At 33.1% G+C, this 21,128-nt stretch overlaps 1 protein-coding gene across 1 annotated transcript in view; it reads left to right on the top strand.

Annotated features, from left to right (window-relative positions):
• The window catches only part of LOC116766179 (teneurin-a), a 48,865-nt gene that overhangs the window by 11,735 nt on the left and 16,002 nt on the right, over positions 1–21,128 (top strand). Inside the window, 9 exon segments of the mRNA XM_061522766.1 lie at positions 1,319–1,378; positions 7,119–7,366; positions 15,052–15,171; positions 15,258–15,938; positions 16,026–16,220; positions 16,296–16,505; positions 16,574–16,759; positions 16,935–17,081; positions 17,182–17,389. Coding sequence (XP_061378750.1) covers positions 1,319–1,378; positions 7,119–7,366; positions 15,052–15,171; positions 15,258–15,938; positions 16,026–16,220; positions 16,296–16,505; positions 16,574–16,759; positions 16,935–17,081; positions 17,182–17,389 — 2,055 coding nt within the window.

The following is a 21,128-nucleotide window of genomic DNA, read 5'->3' as shown; positions in this document are numbered from 1 at the left end:
GTGATAGATGCACATGAAGTTTGCCGTCACCAATAATCCTTAATAAGTATTAAGTTTCTGGATTATCTGGCTTTCATAACAAACCATTTTTTGTTCAAACAATTTACGTGAGGTGAGGTAAGGGTCTGAATACAATGACACAGCTCTAATAGTTTCCGTTTTGAATAAGAGATGCCTATTGTCTTTATGGTATCGATTGAATAGTCCTCCCGCAATTTGAACACAGCCACAATATTTCAATGAAAGGGGCTTTCAAGAAATAATAGCGTTATTTTATTTAATGAACGTTTTTAACAGGTCCATATTTGTTCTTAATTTGAGAATCCCTAGCACGCATTGTTCTGAAATAATGAACTTCTATATATAGAGACAAATATTTTGTCGCGACACATACTAAATCAGTGGCATGAGCTGTATCACTGTCATCAGCGCAGCTGTAAAGATATATTCTAGTTATGGATCACTGGTCGCTTATCTGCTGGTGTATTTTACCCCAAACAGTTTTAAAATAAACAAACTGTCGTACTGTCCGAATAAATACGAACTGGCTTTGACACTGCCTCCTATAAATAACTGTAATGAATAGGCAGCTGGCATGACCACTACAATGTATGTAATTTCGAAGTATCCTTATTTATTTTTTAAACATTCTCTTTTAAAATTTAAAGTAAAAAGCAATGAAAAGATTAAGATATTTAGAAGTTGTAATATTACTTAACAAGAAAACATAATATATCTCAGAATAATCACGCAGTTTACTCCAGTTCAGAGTACATTAGAGGAATTTGAGATCAAAATGTACATATTTGGTGAGAGTTAGCTAAACAGACCACACAGGATGGCTCCATTTGTCTAAGACCAACTCCCCAAGAGATAACAAACGTGCATCAGTGCTCTTCGCTACACTTATCTAAACACTTAAAGCACATCATACATAAACAAAGCTGCGCCCCAACTCACTTTTTACCACGAAACGCCTTTTCTTTTTACCCCTTAGGAGTTCGCGGTATGGCATGCTTTGCGTGTCGAGTGCCTTTGTTTTATCCGGATATTTATGCATTTTACCGCAATGTGCAGTTAAGGAAGATACATACTTTAGCGATAGAATGTCTTTTTGGTTTTATTTACGACACAAGACCAGTTTAAAAATAACATAAAAAGTGGAAAATAATCTGAATTGGTTAGTAAAAAAGCTTTATAAGAGAGAGCACATTATGCCTTCGATATAGTATTGATCGAACAAAAAACCTTTTAAGACAAGTACCTACAAAAAGCTGCCGACGAAATCTTTCTAATAAAAGTTTTGGTCTTGTCCAAGGTACACGTCACCGGGCGTGACTAACGAATGGCTCGCCCTACAGACCCTAAATTCTGAGTCGTAAGTATCAGTGAAACTTCAACGCCGAAGCTACATATCTACGGAGGTTACCAAACATTACCATAACTCTAACCGAAGCATATACGTAATTAGAGAAACCAAACACTCGGGATACATTAATCCCCTTTGATTTGGAAGGGTTAACGCTCCGTGCCATAAGGCGTGCATCATACATTACGGTCTATTGATTACTGATATATTTTAAAAGTGTAAAAAGTGGAGAATAAAACTAACTGAATGGGGTGCTTTTAATACAGGTTTATTCAAGTAATATTTTTCATTATTTTTAATGTAGTCGCATGTATTACATCAAAACTTTAGCGTTATTTATTGAGAGATTGCTTTCATTTTTTTTACTAACACCTAAATATAAGCCGCTATTTTTTAATGCATCAGCTTTTACGCATACTCATGTATAAAGTATCTAATATTTTCATTTAAAACTTTAATCATGCATCTATTTAATTTTATAAGATATGAAGACCTTGCCAATCTATTTCAATTCACAATGGTTAGAGGTTATCTCTGTGTGTGTGTATAATATGTGTAAGTACCAATAATACGAAATCAATTCTGTCTTTATTAAGGAACCTATGACCCAATACCCTGTCATCTGTGAGCGTAAGTGAACCATAGAACGATGTGTGGTACTTATTTGTTTTCACTTAGATCTCTGATACTTACAGTAGACAATAAAGAAAACTTTAAAGAATTTATTAAGTTACTTAAGGTAAACTATTTATTTCATTAAAACATCACTTGTAACAATATATCAAAAAAACATTTTTTATAAAGTTACTAATACAAAACGGGGGTACAAATACCATGATGTAAAACCGTTATCGAAACCAACCGTGTTTAATTGATAAAATATTAAGCAATGAATTGTCCTTTAATAAATTTCACGCACCATGAATTGTGTGTGGGGAAATACAGATGAAAGAAATTTTCAATCTATTTTAATTCAAAAGGGGGTTGAATACTGTAGAATGAGCTAATGTACTGCAACCATAAAATTTCGCATCGTTTCCTTATATTTAGATACGTAATTTATTATTATTGCTTCATTACTTATTCTCATAAATATTAAAATGAACATTTAAAATTTTATTTCTATCATAGTGAATCGAGCGTCCCTAGGTACTTGAATAACAAAATATTTAATTCAAACTTATATAAGTTATATGTTTCATGCTATTGCACATTACGGCATTTTTATTTTAATACGGCTTTCATTTTAAATGTCAAGTAATTATATATGGGTTATAAAATTTTACTGCTCAATTTTCTAAAACTCCAACTATAAGATGGGACTTAAACAAACCGGCATACATATTTCTTATTTATTATTTTCAAAGTGCGGATTCTATTTTCGTTTAATAAAAATGTATTTTACTAAAATAAAGTTACCTTTATCAGGAAAGATATAAATTCTATTTGATATTTGGTATGGGGGTGAGATGAGATAAAATTTTTCAATCAGACAACCGCCGAAAAATATTTACAGTGTAACTCAAGGCAGGGAGGAGGACAATATTGTTGAAGGATACGAGAGGAGCCCGCGGCGTCGGCACGGGCCATCCGTTTCTTTGTGCCGCGGCCGAAATAATATTGAACCCAGGGTGAAATACGATCGGCCGGGGATTCGCTAGCGAAACCATTTTTCCGTTCCACTGAACAATAGCAACCGTTTAAGTAAGACTTGCGTTTCGCACTGAATCGAGGCGTCGATGCTTATCTCAAATAAAATTTCGTATTACTTTAGAATTTAAAAAAGCAGTTGCTCTTTTTTATTTCCAACTAACAATGGTAAAGTTCGCCTGGTGAATCCGATACTATTACAATATTTTAACGAAATCTTACTGTTCAAGTTGTAAGCCATCTCCTCGAACACGCTATTCTTGTTAAATCTATTGCCGTACTAAATTTGCATTCATTTTGCATTAACATAATATATATATAACTTCAAAGAGACAACTTCGTAATAAAAGGTTATCACCGTCGCATACGGGATTTCCGATAGGAATGGAAATTGGAAGCGTTCTCCCTTCTTGGTTCGACGGTTAGCTAATGGAAAATTGTTTATCACCAGCGGGTTTCTGCGCGTGAGCACGATTATTTACTTGCGTGTCCTTTCGGTATACGACCGAGCTGTAATTGGCTGGGTATTCAATATCACCTCCATCCATTTGTAAGTTATATACTAAGGGCATTAAGATTACAATAACTTACATATATTTTATATTATATGTGTCTGTGCTTTGAGTCCGATTAGTTTAAGCATATTTATATACTACTAAATGCATCTTGGAATAAAACAAGATTAAAATTTATAACATCCTTATACTGTGGAATGAATTTTATTTGTATGTAACTATCTCTGAATACGTTCTGTTACTTAATTAGATATTCCGAATTATTTTAATATATCTGCGTCAAGCAATAATTCATAGAGCTTCCGTTGCAACTTATATTTCCAAGAAAATTGTGTTTGCTAAATATATTCCGGCGTGACGTTCGCTAGGCACGAAGTACGAACCCTCGCCCATTCATGAATCAACTTCAGCATTACCTAACCGTACCCGAGGCGACTAAAACAAACATAGCGCTATAAGAGTTATTAATAAGAGAACCGAGTTCAATGATTCCCGGGGCTGCATCTTGATATCAAGCATGAATTACGAATATCCAAACCCATTACCTACACTGAGCTCTCACAACTTCATATTTGATTGAGTAATCCCACTGTATTTTGAAACAAACATATGTTAGATAAATAGCCAACAATATTTTATAATTTTTATTACTATTCATTTAATGAATGGAATTCCTAATTGGAGAGCCATTTTGACAAATGTTTTTAATTAAATCCATGGGCGTGCTCTCAGTAACACCACCTACCAAGCATACTATTTTTACTTTTGATATTTATTAATTCGATAACTTTTATCTTGTTTTAAAACAATTTCTATCGAGCCGCACCGGTTTTCAAGTGTTACGTCAAACTTCAAATATTCCGTCTGGCAACCACATGTTAGAAAGATTATAAAAATTAGATAAATGTATTTAACAAATAGTCTTATATTTCAAATATATGGTAGTAATGAGACGTTTATTTTTGCTGATGATTGACACTTATTATAATGATGTGATTTAAAAACTTGAAAATTTTCAAGTCTTTTCCTAAATCTGCTATTTTGTGCCCGTTGGCCGTAGAGTTTTTTTTTTGTTTCGTTCGGTAATGCCGAGGGCGGAAATTAGCGGAACAGGGCAACGCCATTGTTACACATTTCGTTTTAAATTGAGGGGCTTTCTTGAATTTACACCAGTGACTTGCAACGGGTGGGGGAAGTAGGGGACGGGTTCACAATCCACTTACAAATTCACGACGATCGATATACTTACCATTTATGAATTCCCTTTGTTTAAACTCAGTTTATTCTGCGTTTTCATTACTAAAAACAACTTGTAAGTCACACTCTCCATATAATTAGTCACAAGAACACAACATCTACCGGAAGACTAATACAATGGATTAATATCAACAATCAAAGACTGCAATCACCATTCAATATAACTCGCCAATCTCTCGGTTATTAATGTTCCCATTCAATTCTTGTAGCTACTCATTACAGTATTATAAGAATGTGGACGTTCTTGCACTCTGTAATTTAGTCTATTCACAATTATGAATTAAGTATTATATTTAGAGGTTGTATACGTAATAATGATTTATTTTAAAGCCGACATTCAAACTTGAAATTATTTTTAATCAAAATAACGTTGCTATGACTATATGTAAAAACTTTTTGAATAATAAAAAGGTGTATATTATTGTCCCAAAAAAGTATAAACTCTAACTATACGGCCTATACGGCAGTCTCAACCTATATTTAAGGGCACGATGCAATAAAAGCACATCGCTGTCGGTCCATTCCAGCACGACTGTGCAAGATAAATGGACGGTACGAAGCGGCCAAAGACGAGACGGTTTCTCACGGCCCGTGCCTGCATTTTTCTCTTTTTGTTTTATCTGGTTTCCGAGTTAGAGGTCGTCCAGACCACTTCAAAACTAGAAGTTACCGCTAGTCGTGCGATTACAACGATAAAAACTGTGCGATTGTGAAGAAGCATGGATGTCTAACGAGTCTTCTACCTGCCGAGACAACAACAACCTATTTTTTTCCTTACATACCTTTTCCTATTGACAAAAAACCTTTACGGTGTTAACTATCTCGCGAATGACATTTTTATTTATTGTATTGTAAAGGCTAAGGATCGTAATACAAGTATTTGTATATAATTTAGTTGTATAAACAGCTAGCTCTCACGTTAATTAGTCGCGGTTCTCTAGCTGCACAACACCTCATTATTTACCGCTTCATTAAGAGCTCACTCACGACAAGAGTCTGTCAAAATCCTAACGAACAGCCGTCCCTCCGCGACGTGAAATATCGCGGTATTCTAGAACATTCCTTGTCGTCAGCTTCGTTAATTGTCTTTTCTACTTCATTTTACTCTCTAATTGCTGATTATAAACTTTAATCATTGATAGTCTATAATTGAATTTAGCATTACAAATCACATCTTAAAACATTCTATTTTCCCACATATTTATATAACATAAAAAAATGTTTGCCTCATTTTAGTAACGCGCGGAAATGATGCGCTCATAGCAATAATAGTACCCATGTAGATTACAACGGCACAAAAAAGCTAATAACTATTTATAAAATGAAATCAATTTTGTTTATAGCTACATTTGGCAAACAGAAAATTATTCTTACAACTTTTAATAAACATATTTCAGTCATATAAATTGAAGTTTGAGATAATTATGAATTAAATATTTAAGTTTTGGAAATAAAACAAAATTTCAATTAGTACAATTTTTGTACACAATTAAGACAGATTTCTGCTCATGACTTAATAAGTCTGCACTCCGCATGTGTCTCGAAAATTACAGTAAAGAGCTTTTCAAAGTCTTTGAGAGTCCCTCTCCATTCTTTTTAAACCTGGACCAATTATTTCTGCTTTTTATTTTATAACTTAATTCTTTAGTTCTTTATAATTGCGTCAGTTGGAAAATACGTTGGACACCATATGCTTTAACCGGCTTTGAAATTTAGTCGTGACAGCATTTTGAGATAATTGATTAATGTTCTACGAGGCGGACATCTTCAAATGCTCGATTATATTTTTTGTCTCACATCCCAGTTAATGATACGTTTTGTTTGGCTAAAACGACCATATGGTGTGGAACACAGATTTATGCAACAGATGTTATATATAACATAACCAGTAACAGGTAGATTGTACCTGCTATAGCTATAGGGAATTTCTTATTAAGGTCTTCTAAACACGAAGGGTAAAATTAAACCATTTTTAAATCACTATTAACAATGCTTATTTGGGATTTGATATTCACAAACATGTATCTTAAATTATTATATTCATTCAACTTAATGAATCTAATAATAATTAATTTTAATATTTTGGTCATAATAGGAATGAACAAAGTACTCCTACCACAAAAAAAATTGTAAACAATTTTTTACAGTTAAATTTTTTTTTTTTCATAATAAAATTGTTGTTGTTGCTGCAAAGTAACCGAAAGATCGGGAGTATGTAGTTATTATAATAATAAAATACGCGTAGTAATCCGAAAAATATTAGTTTCATTTAAATGAATACTCGCGAAATGTTTTGATCTCATTTTCATAATATATTTTTTTCACAGAATGGGTGGAACTGGTATGACAAGCGGAATGGGTGGTGGTACTCTGGGCCACTGTCAGCTGGCAAACCAGCCCCTGGTGATGCCAGGGTTTCCTTTGCGAGCCAGCCAACCGAGCCCTGTTCCAATGTACTCGCCTTCAAGATTCCATATAGACAAGCGATGTCAACACCGATGCACATGGAAATGTCTAGCCATAGCCATGATTTGCCTGTGTGTCATTCTTGCGGCCATGCTAGCCTACTTTATAGGTAAGCTACGTATTTTTTACTGTTATAATTTAATATAAAATTCATTGATTTATTATATTATACTAGTAATGATAACTTAAATTTTTATTAATATCAATCAAAAATTTATCGTCCGTATATAATTTGTAACTGATTGTAACATCAGTGATTGGTAGCAACTGATGAAATGTTTGCCTAATAACGAATAATGTATAGAAGTCAATGATTAGTTATGAAGTCGTTAAATGAAACGTTATGAGTGCAGTGTTCAGTCATACGATGCGTCGATGTGAAAAGTTAATTAGAATGTGACACATAATTATGAGGTCGCTATGATTGGATAGAACAAAACGGGACGATTATTGCACAGAAATAGAAATAAAGTGCATATATAACTGTGTCTGTTTGGTTGAAGAATATATTACTTCTTTTTGACGCGAGTATATTAAAAAGGACAATTAAATGAAATAACGAAAATAACCAATGTTCCAATTTCTTTCATCGTCTAGTATTTCAATATAAGTCTGTTCTATTGTAAAACGATGACCTAAGTATAAAAACTTTATTTATTTAATGGAAAGACATGTCTTAAAGTTTTAAATGATATCTATTTCCTTATAATAACACTTAAAACGTAAGATTCTCCAACCATACATGAAATCTAAAGACCAATTATAATAAAACAAGGTTTGACTATTATATTTTTTCTTCTACAGAGAATGTGACACAAAACAATTTTTAATGTAATGTCATGTTAACTACGTTAGGGTTAACAAGGCCATATCGTATTTCATTTAATAATATATGGAACACTAACAACTTATAACCATTTGTCAATAGAAGGGATCGTTAAAACAAAACACAATATAATATTTCTAATATTTCAACATAAAACCCCAGCGGGAAGTCAGAATCGTTAGGATACTATTTTATTAACTAGCTCGGAATGCAGATTCCTTCTAAACATGAACATTATTCATTTCTTAACATGTTAACTTATGATTTAAATACTCTCATATATTTTTGTTCAATGAATATGGTATCATACATATGTTTAGACATTAAGCGTAGCTTAGCTTGCGTGTTCGAAGCATCATAATTTTGGAGATTTATGACTCAAGAAAATCTATGTGTTGTGCCAGCAGTATAACTACGTGAACGTAAAAGTTATTCCTCATTCCTAATACATACACACTTTCTTGTGTGATTGAGAAACAACAACAAACACATAAGTTCACAGACATACAATCAGTTATTTATAATTAAACTATGACATGTATAACATAAAAATCGTTTGTACTTAACACCGACAGCTTTAATGTAAACGATCAGCTATATGACATGGTCAAAGTTTATTAAGAATACAAAAAATCGTACTGAAATTATAGCTATATATATAATATGCATATAATTCGAATCGTTGTAATAAACATTTGGCAAATATAATTAGTACATTTTTAACAAACATCATAAACAATAAATCGTTTTAGTATTTACATGTCATTCAAAATTCAATGATGTCATTAATGAAATGTAGGGTCGTGAGTGACAATTAAACAAAATTGTACAAGCGCTCTTCACTTTAACACGCTCGCATTGGCAACATTCCTAATTTAACAGACTTTAATTTATGTTTAATTGGAAATCAAATGTGTTCTTTATATATAAACTTTTTTTTTTAATATGCATAAAACGAACCTTTGTTTCAATAAAGACAGTAAGGAATTGTTATACTGAAATTTATTTTACAGCGCTTTGCCATGACGCTTCGATACCAAGTAATAAAATATGTATATATTTTTTAATGCAATATTGTTAGTAAGGTAATACTTAATTTGATTACTCTATTAAAATAAATTTTTTTTTGCTATTGTCGTTATAATGGAAATAAAATAAGTTTGTTGTAAACATGTTAAGTTAAATTAAGGAAAATTAGTCTTTGAACCTTTGTTATAAAAACAACAATTTTCTAACAAAAAGTTTTTAACAATATCATGTCGTACAATTTACATTTAATATACTTTTGAAGTGTGTCAGAACGTATTTATTTGAATCACTAGTAAACCTGCAAGTATGCAGACATATACATCAAAATAAACAAGAGTTTATTTTTGCACATTGCGTATATATTATGTACTAGAACTCATATTGATTCAAGTCGTATCCAGTTGTATTTTCATTAAAAACCGAGTGAGTATGCCCCGCGGGGCGGCTTTACTCCAATAAGGGACAGATTTAATCTTTTCTGATTGGAAATTTATCCAAAAGAAATGGCGGATTATATAACGTTTCGCCTTGCGGCACTCTGACAATCTGCAACAAATAAATACTGCTATGTCTGCTTCTTTTCCTAAATCATTTCTTGAAGGCGATATTAAAAACTGGCTTATCGTAAAATTTTAAATTTTAAAATACTAAGATCCGACGTCGAATGCAAATGAAAACATCAAACATAGCTTTCGCACGGAAAACAGGCATCGTCCATTAGGCTTTAATCATTCTTTGTTTGGATCTCGCAGCCGTAGTTCACAGAGGGATATAAAAAATAAACAAACATCAGAAAAATATAAATGATGCGTCTAACCTGAGGCAGCGTGGTGCGTGCCTCAGGCCCGCTCCCGTGTTAACGTTGTTATAAATTATGCTTGCCTCTACGTCTCGTATAATTTTACTACTGATATATCATCCAATGGCAATCTCTGCTTATATCCGTTGCGACTAATCATATTTTTTCAAAATTTATTTTAGTTTTACGATTAACCATGACATTTTTAAAATCAAGAAATGTTTTTTAACTTTTAGCCTATTCTTGTATACAAGTAGCTTTTACTGTATAATTATGATATCAGTCTTATTTATTAACGCTAATACGTTTTAAAACAACACTGAAAAATGTAAACAAAAACGTTGGCACGTTTGAGATAATCCCTTTATTATTTGGTGTGTGACACGCGGTGACAAATAACGAAATTGAACGTAGAGATAAAAATTTTCGTACTTAATAAATTTTGTGGAACAAAAACGGAGCTGAAATAATAAACAAAATGAATAAAATGTAATACAAGCGACGTTTTTAATGTGACGATGGGAAACGGTTTTGTTATTTTTGAACGTTATTCAATCTACCGCCCGCAAGTTCTTACAATAAAATTTTATACCGCAGACACATTTAAGAGATCGCAAAAATAGCATCAAAGAAGATCCAACCGCCAGCAGTGAGATAACTACATTTAACCTAGTTTTTTCTTGCATCCATCCCTACGATGGAGTTTCAATCAAAACTGTTTCTTGTCATATTATATATTTAATGTACATTAAACTTTGATTTATACTTAAGATAGAAATACATTTTACTATAATAATAATATATATGACCAAGCGTTTTATGATAATGACGAAACATATTTTTTTTCCCTCTTTCTGTTTGCTATTAAAGCATAGGTGACCCAAAAATACACAGGGTCTCATCATAAAACTCTTCCTGAATACAATCAAGCAGCAAAATAAGTATATACTTATTTGCCCTATTTTAAGAAGTGATTTTGAGAAGTGCTTATGTAAGCAGCATATCAAATGGATATAAAATCTATTGCATGATATACGAAACAATTCAGCTCGAAACTTGTCATTTATATCATAAAATACCGCGTAATATATCATTGATTCCTCTCATTTATTCAATATATTTGGATCGTTCATCGTCTGTAATATTGTTTCAATCAATCAATATTATTTATATCGACAAAATGTTTAAGATTATTTTATATAAAATAATAAACCAGCTTTAAATAGTATAAACAACTAAGTATTTCCTTTATTTTGACAACAAAATGTTTTTTCTTTGCTGATAACTTTGCATTGACGTGTTTGTAAGTAATTTTAGCATTTTTTTTACCTTAAAACAATCTAAAAACATTCACTATAGCACTTACCGCTTCTATCACATTAATTGAATAGAAAGAATCATCAATTTAATTTAGCTACTCCATTTACTTACTCCACTTATACGTAACTGCGAAAAAATGCAATTAACATTATTTTAAAACTAGGACAAGTTCCAGCATTAATAATTTATTTCACAATTTAATTACTTTAGCTAAGTGAAATCCATTCTCTAGTGTTGTGTTTAATGAATAACAAAGTCGACTTACTTATCGATTACTTTATAGATACAGGTAGTTGAATAGTTGAATGGAAGTTTTCTTTTCTCGTAGAAATGAACCGGCTCTATATGTTAAAGAAGTTATCGTACTTGATCTCTTCTCATTTAGATAGGCATTAAATTGTGGGGATAAGAGATAAGGAACGTGTCGCATATTGATGCGTCGGCACCAATTTTTTTTAATGATACAAGTATTTTTAATTAAATAACTTATCCCTTTTGAATCACAACGTTTAGATTTTTCTTGATATTGGTGATGTAAAGATATCAAAGGAATACACCGAACCCATTACATAGTACGTAGTGAACGTTACTTTTATGACATTGGATTTTCTAATTTATAGGATTTAGACAGACGGCTATCTCCCAAATCTTGCTTAATCCGTCCATTTGATTAAAATATAAAGTGGCAATTTCATATATTTCATTTTTAAATACTTAAGCCACATGAAAATGCTAACGACTACATCATAACCATCTTAGATTATGCATAAAAACTTAACTGAAAAAAATTAACAATTTCATTATACGACTAAACTTTATTCAACTACCCAAATTATGATAATTAACGTTCCCGATCGACAGTAAATTGTTCCTTTAAATTTAAAACTTCAATATCGAATGGATATCAAATAAGTTCCCCAACAATTTCATAAACTAAAAACCAGGCTTAATAAAACAAAAAATTAAAGCTATTCATAAATCTTATCCGGCTTTCAAATAATAATTTAGACGAAGAACACAATAAAAATATTTGTCGAACACGCCTCCCGGCGTTCCGGATATGTAGCGAATAAAAAGCATTCCGTAGCTTAATCCGACATAAATCTCTTGGTGTACAGTAGTTCTGCCGGTGTAATGAAAAAATGTAAACCATCTGTTGCACCCTTCATTACGTCCAAGCACGATGAATGGGTACGAATATAGCTTTGTCAACTTTTTAATGTAATTGAAATTTTAAAGACCCCTAACATTATTTAAGCGTAAGAGTATCCTAGCCTTTAACTGTAACTACAGTATTGGCGACATATGCAACACATGGCAACAATATTAAATATTGCAAAATACATAAATACAATGGAACACAACATTGTTATCTGACCTCTCTTATTAGTTTCCGTTGTATTATTTACTGGTGCACTTCTATGTGCTTAAACTAAAATACTAATATTTTTTTCGTTTCTGTTTAATACTTTAAGTTATCTGAACTATTATTAGGTACACCACTTCATTTCATATTAAAAAAAACTTTGTTTAAAGCATGTTCAAAGTAATGTTAATAAAATATGTTTCAAAATATAATTAAAACCCGTAGTCATGTTACAAAACTTTTTATAAAAATATTAAATTTGCACTCAGCGGAGATAAATTTGTTCTTGTCCGCACTTCTTAAAATAGGGCAAACGAGGCCTCGACCCTCCACGAATGTGTATCATATTTACACTAAAAAGGGACACGATGATAGACTAGTTCATATAATAGAAAGAGATAGTTTGACGCACACGGAACAGAAGATTTATCACGTGACTAATACCGAGTCAGTGCGACGGCGCGCCTTGTCCCCAGGGACTCCATCAAACGAGTTTTCTCCCCCTTGCACGATGCAATCTATGCTGAATCGTATTACAATAAATTGTATTAACTCGAAAAATACTACAGATAGCAAACATTGTCCATCTGCACACAATCGTCCGTGCATCGCTCAGACATATTCAACGACCCTCTATTTCCTTGACGTCGTTCTGTTGCAAAAATTTATATATTTTACGAGGGATCATTGGGAAGAGACGAAACTTACCACATATCGATATATCATTTTTGTGGGCGGAAATTACGTCATCTGCGCTTGTTTACGTTCAATTCAATGTTGTTTATTAGCTTTTATTCAGAAAATAAGCACCATTTATTATATGTTAGAGTATTTTCAGGATAAACAAAAAGTTATTTTTGCTCTTCCATGTTTTTTTTTTTAATGTTTAAGGAACGGCTTTCGAATTTCTTTTAATTAAAGTATATGAACAGTTTCAATTCGACCCATATGCATAACAATTGCAGCTTATCTGAATTCTGCAGCGTTGGATTTAAAAATCAATATGACTTCCCACTCTTGGCCCATGAATATAAATTACTGATTTATACCCAGATTGTTGTAGCGATAAAAGTTATTGTCGCTTAGTATCGACCCCAACCCAGTTAAATTGTCCAATTCACAAGTCAAATGACCAAATGGCGTCAACGCATCGTGATGCTTATCTCCCACTGCATCTTTTAAACTGTCAAGACTCGATGATAATAAGCTAATTAGCAGTAACTTTATTAAAATCGATACTTTAAAGTAAATAACAGAAGATACAGTCTAATATATTATTCAAACAGATCTCATGTTTGATAATGGAGGCGTTTTAATAGAATGATAAACTTATCACTACATTTTATATTGAGGATTAAAATTTTCTTTGTTGTCACAAGATATATTTAAATAGGGATGGCCTAATATTTCCCACTTTCTTTACCCCTAAATGTGTATTTACTCGAACCTATAAATTACCTAAAACATCCGGCTATTTACTTGTATATCCATCAACAAATTGTGGACCAATAATCAAACCTAAATGTGAGGCAATTAGTCCAATTCCGGCTCGCGTTACGTCAATTAAATCTTATGACGATTGACATATGGCTTTTATTTGAGCCAATGTAACCAGATCCTTGCCTGTGCACGCTCCAAAACAAAATAAACATTGCATCTTCAATGGCGCGTCACTACCTTACTCGGTAGAATTCATAAAACGAATGAAAAGATATGTGTATATCTTAGATTACAAAACAAAAAGCTTGTTTTTTTTTTGTTTTTGTTTAGAGTTCATTGTTTTCAAAATAGTTTTAAGTAAAATGTGGGTAATTAAAATCTAAAACCAAAGATCAAACAATTTTAAAATACTGTATAGAATTCCGGGTATTGATAAATTTATTTTATGGTTGAACAGTTCTGTAATTTATCTATCTGTCTCCAATCTCTAGTTAAAAAATAATGTGGTATAAGAACTCGTGCTCCTGTTACTTTAAAGCCGTAAAAATTATATTATTAAATTGATTTACATGGTTTTCGGTCATTAGTAACAGTCACATAATGAATAGATAGTAGAAAACACGGTATCAAGAAATGATTGGGTGCTTTTGAGCCACCAACGTTCCTGTGTTCTTCTGGGCCGTTGCACCGTAACCAATTGCTTCGTCACACAGCCACGAAATGCGCCTCGACCATGTCTCGGTTAATTAGAAGTCGGTGGGATGTCACGACACTTACTCATAGATGCACTCCACAAACGTCACATTCTTGAATGACATTTACCATTGTATCTTCTATTGAACGTCACTCAAAAAAGATCGATGCACTTTTGATTCAACAATAACGTTTCATTTTGACTTTTTTCTACCACGGATTGCGTGATAACATCTTTTAACAAATTTGTATGATGTAATACCTTTTTATACGAAAATAGAAACGAATTTTTTTATTTATAATATATATTTATTTTTTTAGCATTATCGTCAATTAAAAGTAATATAGACAATTCAAACTGTATTCTGGTACAAGACGTAAAGGCAGTGACCCATTCTCACGGTGTTAGAGACGCTCTTTCGACATCCTCACCATCGGACGGTATGTAATAATGAGTAAAAGAGTTCTATCTAGATCTATTTATTATTAAAACTAAAACTTTTCTAATAATTCTTACACTTTTACAGAATCTATATCAACATCATCATTGGGAGGCTGGTCAACAACTGCGGAGGCTGCACTTGAATCTGCAGTAATACCACAGCAAGCGCAACAAGCAGCTCCACCTCCTTGGACTCCTGCTTTAGAACTTAGAGAATTTGATGAATTACACAGTGTTACAATACCTGCTTATCAGTTTTGGAGTTCTGAATTTCGTAACAAACAACCGGCGTTCGTCAGTCTTAACTTCACCGTTCCTTGGGGAGCTAATTTCGCTGTCTATGGTAGAAGAAACGTTGCTCCTAGTGTAACCCAATACGATTTTGTTGAATTTATCCGTGGTGGTAGAGTTGATCACAGACTACGAAAAAGAAGAAGTCTACACGAATCAGACCCACATGATCATGTTTTTAACGGCTTTGAGTCATTGTTTAGTACATTTAGCCCATTTGATAGATGGAACCACACGATAATCAAGAGATCTACAGATATGAGGGTTAATGTCAGTATTATTCAATATCTTGATACTGGTAGATGGTTCATATCGATATATAATGACGAACTTCAGCCACACCACGTTGAAATGATTGTCTCAGAAGCTGAAGGGGTGACAAACTCTTGCCCTGATGACTGTTCTGGTCACGGTTCTTGCTATTTAGGAAAATGTGAATGTATGGATGGTTTTGAAGGTCACGATTGTTCAAAAAGTAAGTTTAATTATCAAAACTTATACCAAATTTAAAGTCTCAAATCTCAAAATGAAAACGTTACAAATTTTACTATTATTCTTTAAGGTGTATGTCCTGTTCTGTGTTCTGGACACGGTGCCTACGCTGGCGGGATTTGTCATTGTTCTGAGGGATGGAAAGGAGCTGAATGTGATGTACCGGCTCACGATTGTGAACCAGCAGATTGTTCTGGTCGGGGGCAATGCATAGCAGGCCAATGTCAATGTAAAGCAGGATGGAAAGGAGCAAAATGTGATGAAGGTATCAATATTTAATGTGACCCAATTTTTTTTGCATAATGTATCAGAGAATATCCAATCTCATTTTTAATTAAAGAGGATTGCTTGGATCCAACGTGTGGTGGTCATGGATCTTGTGTTCGCGGTCGATGCGTCTGTCGCGCTGGTTGGCGTGGAGCAGCTTGTACTGAACGCGATGCTCGTGTACAACGTTGTCTGCCAGCATGTTCTCAAAGAGGCGTGTACGACTTAGATGCTGGAAGATGTGTTTGTGATCCCTTGTATACAGGCGACGATTGTTCTCAAGGTAATGAGACTCAAATTAAATGTAGTAAAAAAACAATACATTATATAATATACATTCCATACTTACAGTGGTATGCTCGTTGGATTGCGGACCTCACGGTGTTTGTGCTGAAGGAGTATGTCGTTGTGATGATGGGTGGACCGGTTCATTGTGTGACCAACGACCATGCGATATTCGCTGTCATGAACATGGTCAATGCAAGAACGGTACTTGTGTTTGCACACAAGGTTGGAATAGTAAACATTGTACACTGCGTAAGTATTGTGACTATTAAAATTTATGAATCCTATGAATAGTTTTTGTTTTTTGTACAATACCTTAATAGTGAAAGGGTCCTCAAACGAAATAATATTAGTATTAAGGCTTAAGATATCATGAACATAGCAATTTTTTTCTCAAAATGTCCTAATTGCTTATCACAATGTGTAGCCGGTTGTCCAAACGGATGCTCTCGACACGGCCAATGCCTACTGGAGGAAGGAGTCTACCGATGTTCCTGTGCAGATGGCTGGGCTGGCACAGATTGTTCTATTGAGTTGGAACTATCCTGCAACGACAATGAAGACAATGACGAAGGTACCATTTCAGTTATAATCTTTAAGAATTGTCAGACTTACCGAAGTGCCAGCATTAGTAGTACAAACCTGCATATGACAATCGACCTACCATTTTGAAGATGGCATGACGGACTGCTCGGACTCTGAATGCTGCAGCCGCCCAGAATGTTCTGAGCACATTATGTGCTTAGCTTCCAATGATCCTGTTGAAGTATTACTTCGTAAGCAGCCTCCATCCGTCACAGCTTCCTTCTATCAACGTGTCAAATTTCTTATTGAAGAAAACTCAGTACAGAGTTACGCGCACATGGACGAATATTCTGAAAGGTAAGTGAACTCAGTTTTTATGCGAAAATAGGCATTGTTAACACCAAATCACTTCATGTGTGAAAGATATTGCCGATATTGATTCAGGTTATTTCAATTTCTGCTGCAATATCTTTTACCTGTTAGTTAGGAACTGTAAGATTACCCTGTCGGTTTTGCACAGTTATAAGTAATATTTTGCACTTAACGATATTAGTAGCTCTGTAATATCATTGCCATACAATGTAAATCCGTGAAAATGAAACAAAACCTCTAATGACATCTTGTATTAAGGAAATAGCACACCTACCCTTAAATCCTTTTCATCTTCCTGCGCCCCTCCTAGGATTTGGTGTGGTTTTAATTTTATATGAAATATGTTATATATTAGTTTTTCACATCTGGTGGAAGTGTTTTGATTTTCCTATTTTTTTATCTAAACAAAATTATTTTATTAGTTATTTGTAATCCCAGCATGGATTTCAAAAAAAAAACGAAGTTTTAACTTTTTTTTAATCGTTATGTTTTCACACCAGATCCGATGTGTTGTGTATTGTCTAATGTTTATCCCTTGTGTGTGTCTTACCCTACCTGTTTGTCTAACAAAAAAAGCGTCTTATTAAAATACTAAAATGAATATAATAACCAGTCTATTGAGCGCTCAAAAGCTTTCGAACAGTTTTGTTTGTCTTTCGTGAAGCTAATGGTCTATATTTTAATTAGATCCATCTAAATTGACTCAAATTATGATAGACTTTTAACAATGACAGCAATTATAAGATCCTATTCTCGTTTTACTAAGTTAATACGTTCATTCATAGGTTTCTCTCATGATCTGAGTCAGTCGAATATTAGTCGTCAAAAGATTCCTCCTTTTTTCTCATTATTGATTTCAATACGGAATAGAACAAGAGATAAAGTCTAAGATAAATTTATACAATCACATTCAATAACAATAGAAGACAAAGCAAAACTGAATAAATAAAGTAGACAACCCACCTCGCTTTATATGCAAAAGCGCCTCAAAAGTTTGTTTGCATTAAAACACGAGCCGCTTAACTATTTTATTTGTGTTGGAAAGTCTGGAAGGGTTATATTGCGTTCTGGCATTTGTTTCATTAAGCCTAAATAAACTTGTAAGTAAAAGATATTCACATTCACCATCCAGCATGTATTTTTGTTGAGTAAATAGTGATCAACAGCTTGGTGCAACCTGCATTCTAAAAAATTTAAATTCTATATAGTGGTGGTGTTGTAATGCAAACGGGCTTTCATTTTTCGATTAACAACAACATATGAAAGTTATTTTAAATCAATCATTAAAGCAAGTGTTAAAACGCAAGGTAACCAGCGTAGACGATCGCAATCGGCCGCACCGATTGCATATCGGGGTGGGGTTGCACTGAGGGATGTAGGTATCTGTGTAGTAATCTGTCCTGTCTTTCTGTGTCCCTGTGCCGCCGTGTGTCCGCCACTCCTAGCGAGTTCTGGAATTCCTTTACACCATGGTAAGTGTCAGTCAGCCCGCCCTCGCCCCTCAGTGTTCAGTATATGTTAACCTATTCCCTTTTGTTGCAACTCCTGCATATATGTGTGATGCCGACGCCCGCCGCCTGTCTACTAACTGGCACGCGAACGGCGATACTAACGCTTTTCAATTTTTGTTTAATCCTTTGTCTGTATTCGTTTCATTCTCTATGTGTATGTAACATCTGTATGTCTGTCTTACATGTTGCTTGTGGTTGCGACAAACCTGTTTTACTATTTATTATATTGCTGGCAGAAGTGTACATAAATTTAATTTGAAATATGATTTGTCGCATTCACAATTGTGTTTTTGTAATATTTGTACTCGTCTACTGTGCTTCTAATATAGCTCACATATATACTATAATATACTTACTTTTGTTACTATAAAATTTAGGAAAATCATTTACGCTTTCACGCAAAACGTTAAAACACATTCCGTAAAACGTCGGGTTGTAAAAAATACGTATTAAGACGCGAAAAATAACGTCTTCAGAGCTAAAATTTAGCGAACACGCAAATTAGCTTCAAATAAACTTACCCTTTTATGTGTTCCTTACCCTTTGTCTGCGTCTATCATCTGTTAACCAAACCCTTACCCTTTGCCCAAGCTCTTTATGTGTTTAGACCCTGAACCTGTAACTAATCAAAACACGACATGTGAAAATACTTTGGCAGCGAAATTATTGCAGCCTTGTCGACACTGTACATTACTACCATTGCTTTCATATACCGGTAATAGATTACATTTGTTATAAGAAGTACACATTGAAATTGGTGCAATAAATATATATTATACTTTTAACATAAAACTGTATTACATTTAATGTTATTAAATAGATGAACAATATAAAACATGCATACTATAGTCATTGGAAATAAAATTTAAGCAAATTGTCATTTCATATCATATGGACTATATCAAATATTTCTTATAAATCAAAATAGAAGAACATTCCGAAAAAGATTTATATTTTTAAGTGCTTTCTTTAGGTATAGGAACAAAATATCAAGAACTGTGAGGACGCCGTAAGTATATATTTTATAAGTAACATTGTAAAAAGTATACTCTAAGATGTTTTTATGATGATCATAACTATGTTTTCAGGTAACTCATTCAATATTTCCATTAAAGGTTATAATCATTTTTCCATTAATTTTTATCAGTTCATTTTATATTTATAAAACCATTGATACGTTGGTGATTTCTTAGAAATAATAAAATTGAAATTTTGCATAGCAACATATTGAGAAATACATTTTTATATAGAATAATGATTTGAAACACTTCGCTATCAATACAACATTTATGTACAAGTAAACAAAATAATGTTTAGAAGAAAAGATTTAGACAGGGTGGTGAAATTGAACGATATAATTAGCATAGGATCCCAATATAAAACGACCTTCACCGAGATGCTTATTTGATGAAATATTTTTATATTCAGTTTAATATGTCAATAATTATATTGCGTATGGCTTGCCTAATAAATTTCTGTCCAGGATATGAGTAATTAATAATCGAAAAAAGATTTTTTTTTAATATTCCACCGGTTTGACTATTAAACAATTTCCATATCTATCGAAAATATGAAGCTCATAGAATATGCAAACGTTAGGTAGCCTATTCTTTTCCAGTCATAACTGTCGGGTTGCCAGGTAAACAGGTAAATTGCTAGTTGCATTTTGCAACGATCTCATAATTTAATTAAATTTAAATAAAAATAGAGATAACTTCATTATGAACACGTTGGTATAGGGTTGCCTGCGAAAAATTTGTCCTGAATTAGGATTGTCGAATTTTGAAAAGTGAAATATTGCCGCGAGTGAATATGTGCGACAGAGAGGCCTCAACCAACCGTCCCCTGAGACAGAAAAGGAGAGAACATAGCAGCTCCTTAAAGTCAAATTAATTGAATAAAAATGTTTGATCTATGAATTTATAAACTTTTTAATTTGCGTCGATTGCATTTGTAGGTTATCGTGTTACAAAAAGTTACCGTTTTGAATAAAATAATGAAGAATCCGGTAATTTTTGTACAGATTATACAGTAGCAACATAACAATTGAATTTTTAAAATTATCTTAGCTGATACAACTTTATATTTTTTTCATGATTAAATAATTTTCAGTAAAATTCCACTACAATATACTACTTAATAAACAAGGACTTTAAGGAGCTGTTATGTTCTTTCCTTTTCTATCGCATGGGACGGTTGGTTGGGACCTCTCA

The sequence above is a fragment of the Danaus plexippus genome, chromosome 15 (assembly GCF_018135715.1).
Source record: "Danaus plexippus chromosome 15, MEX_DaPlex, whole genome shotgun sequence".
NCBI lineage: Eukaryota > Metazoa > Arthropoda > Insecta > Lepidoptera > Nymphalidae > Danaus > Danaus plexippus.
The sequence above is the reverse complement of the archived record's forward strand: the minus strand, read 5'-3'. Positions and strand labels throughout refer to the sequence as shown.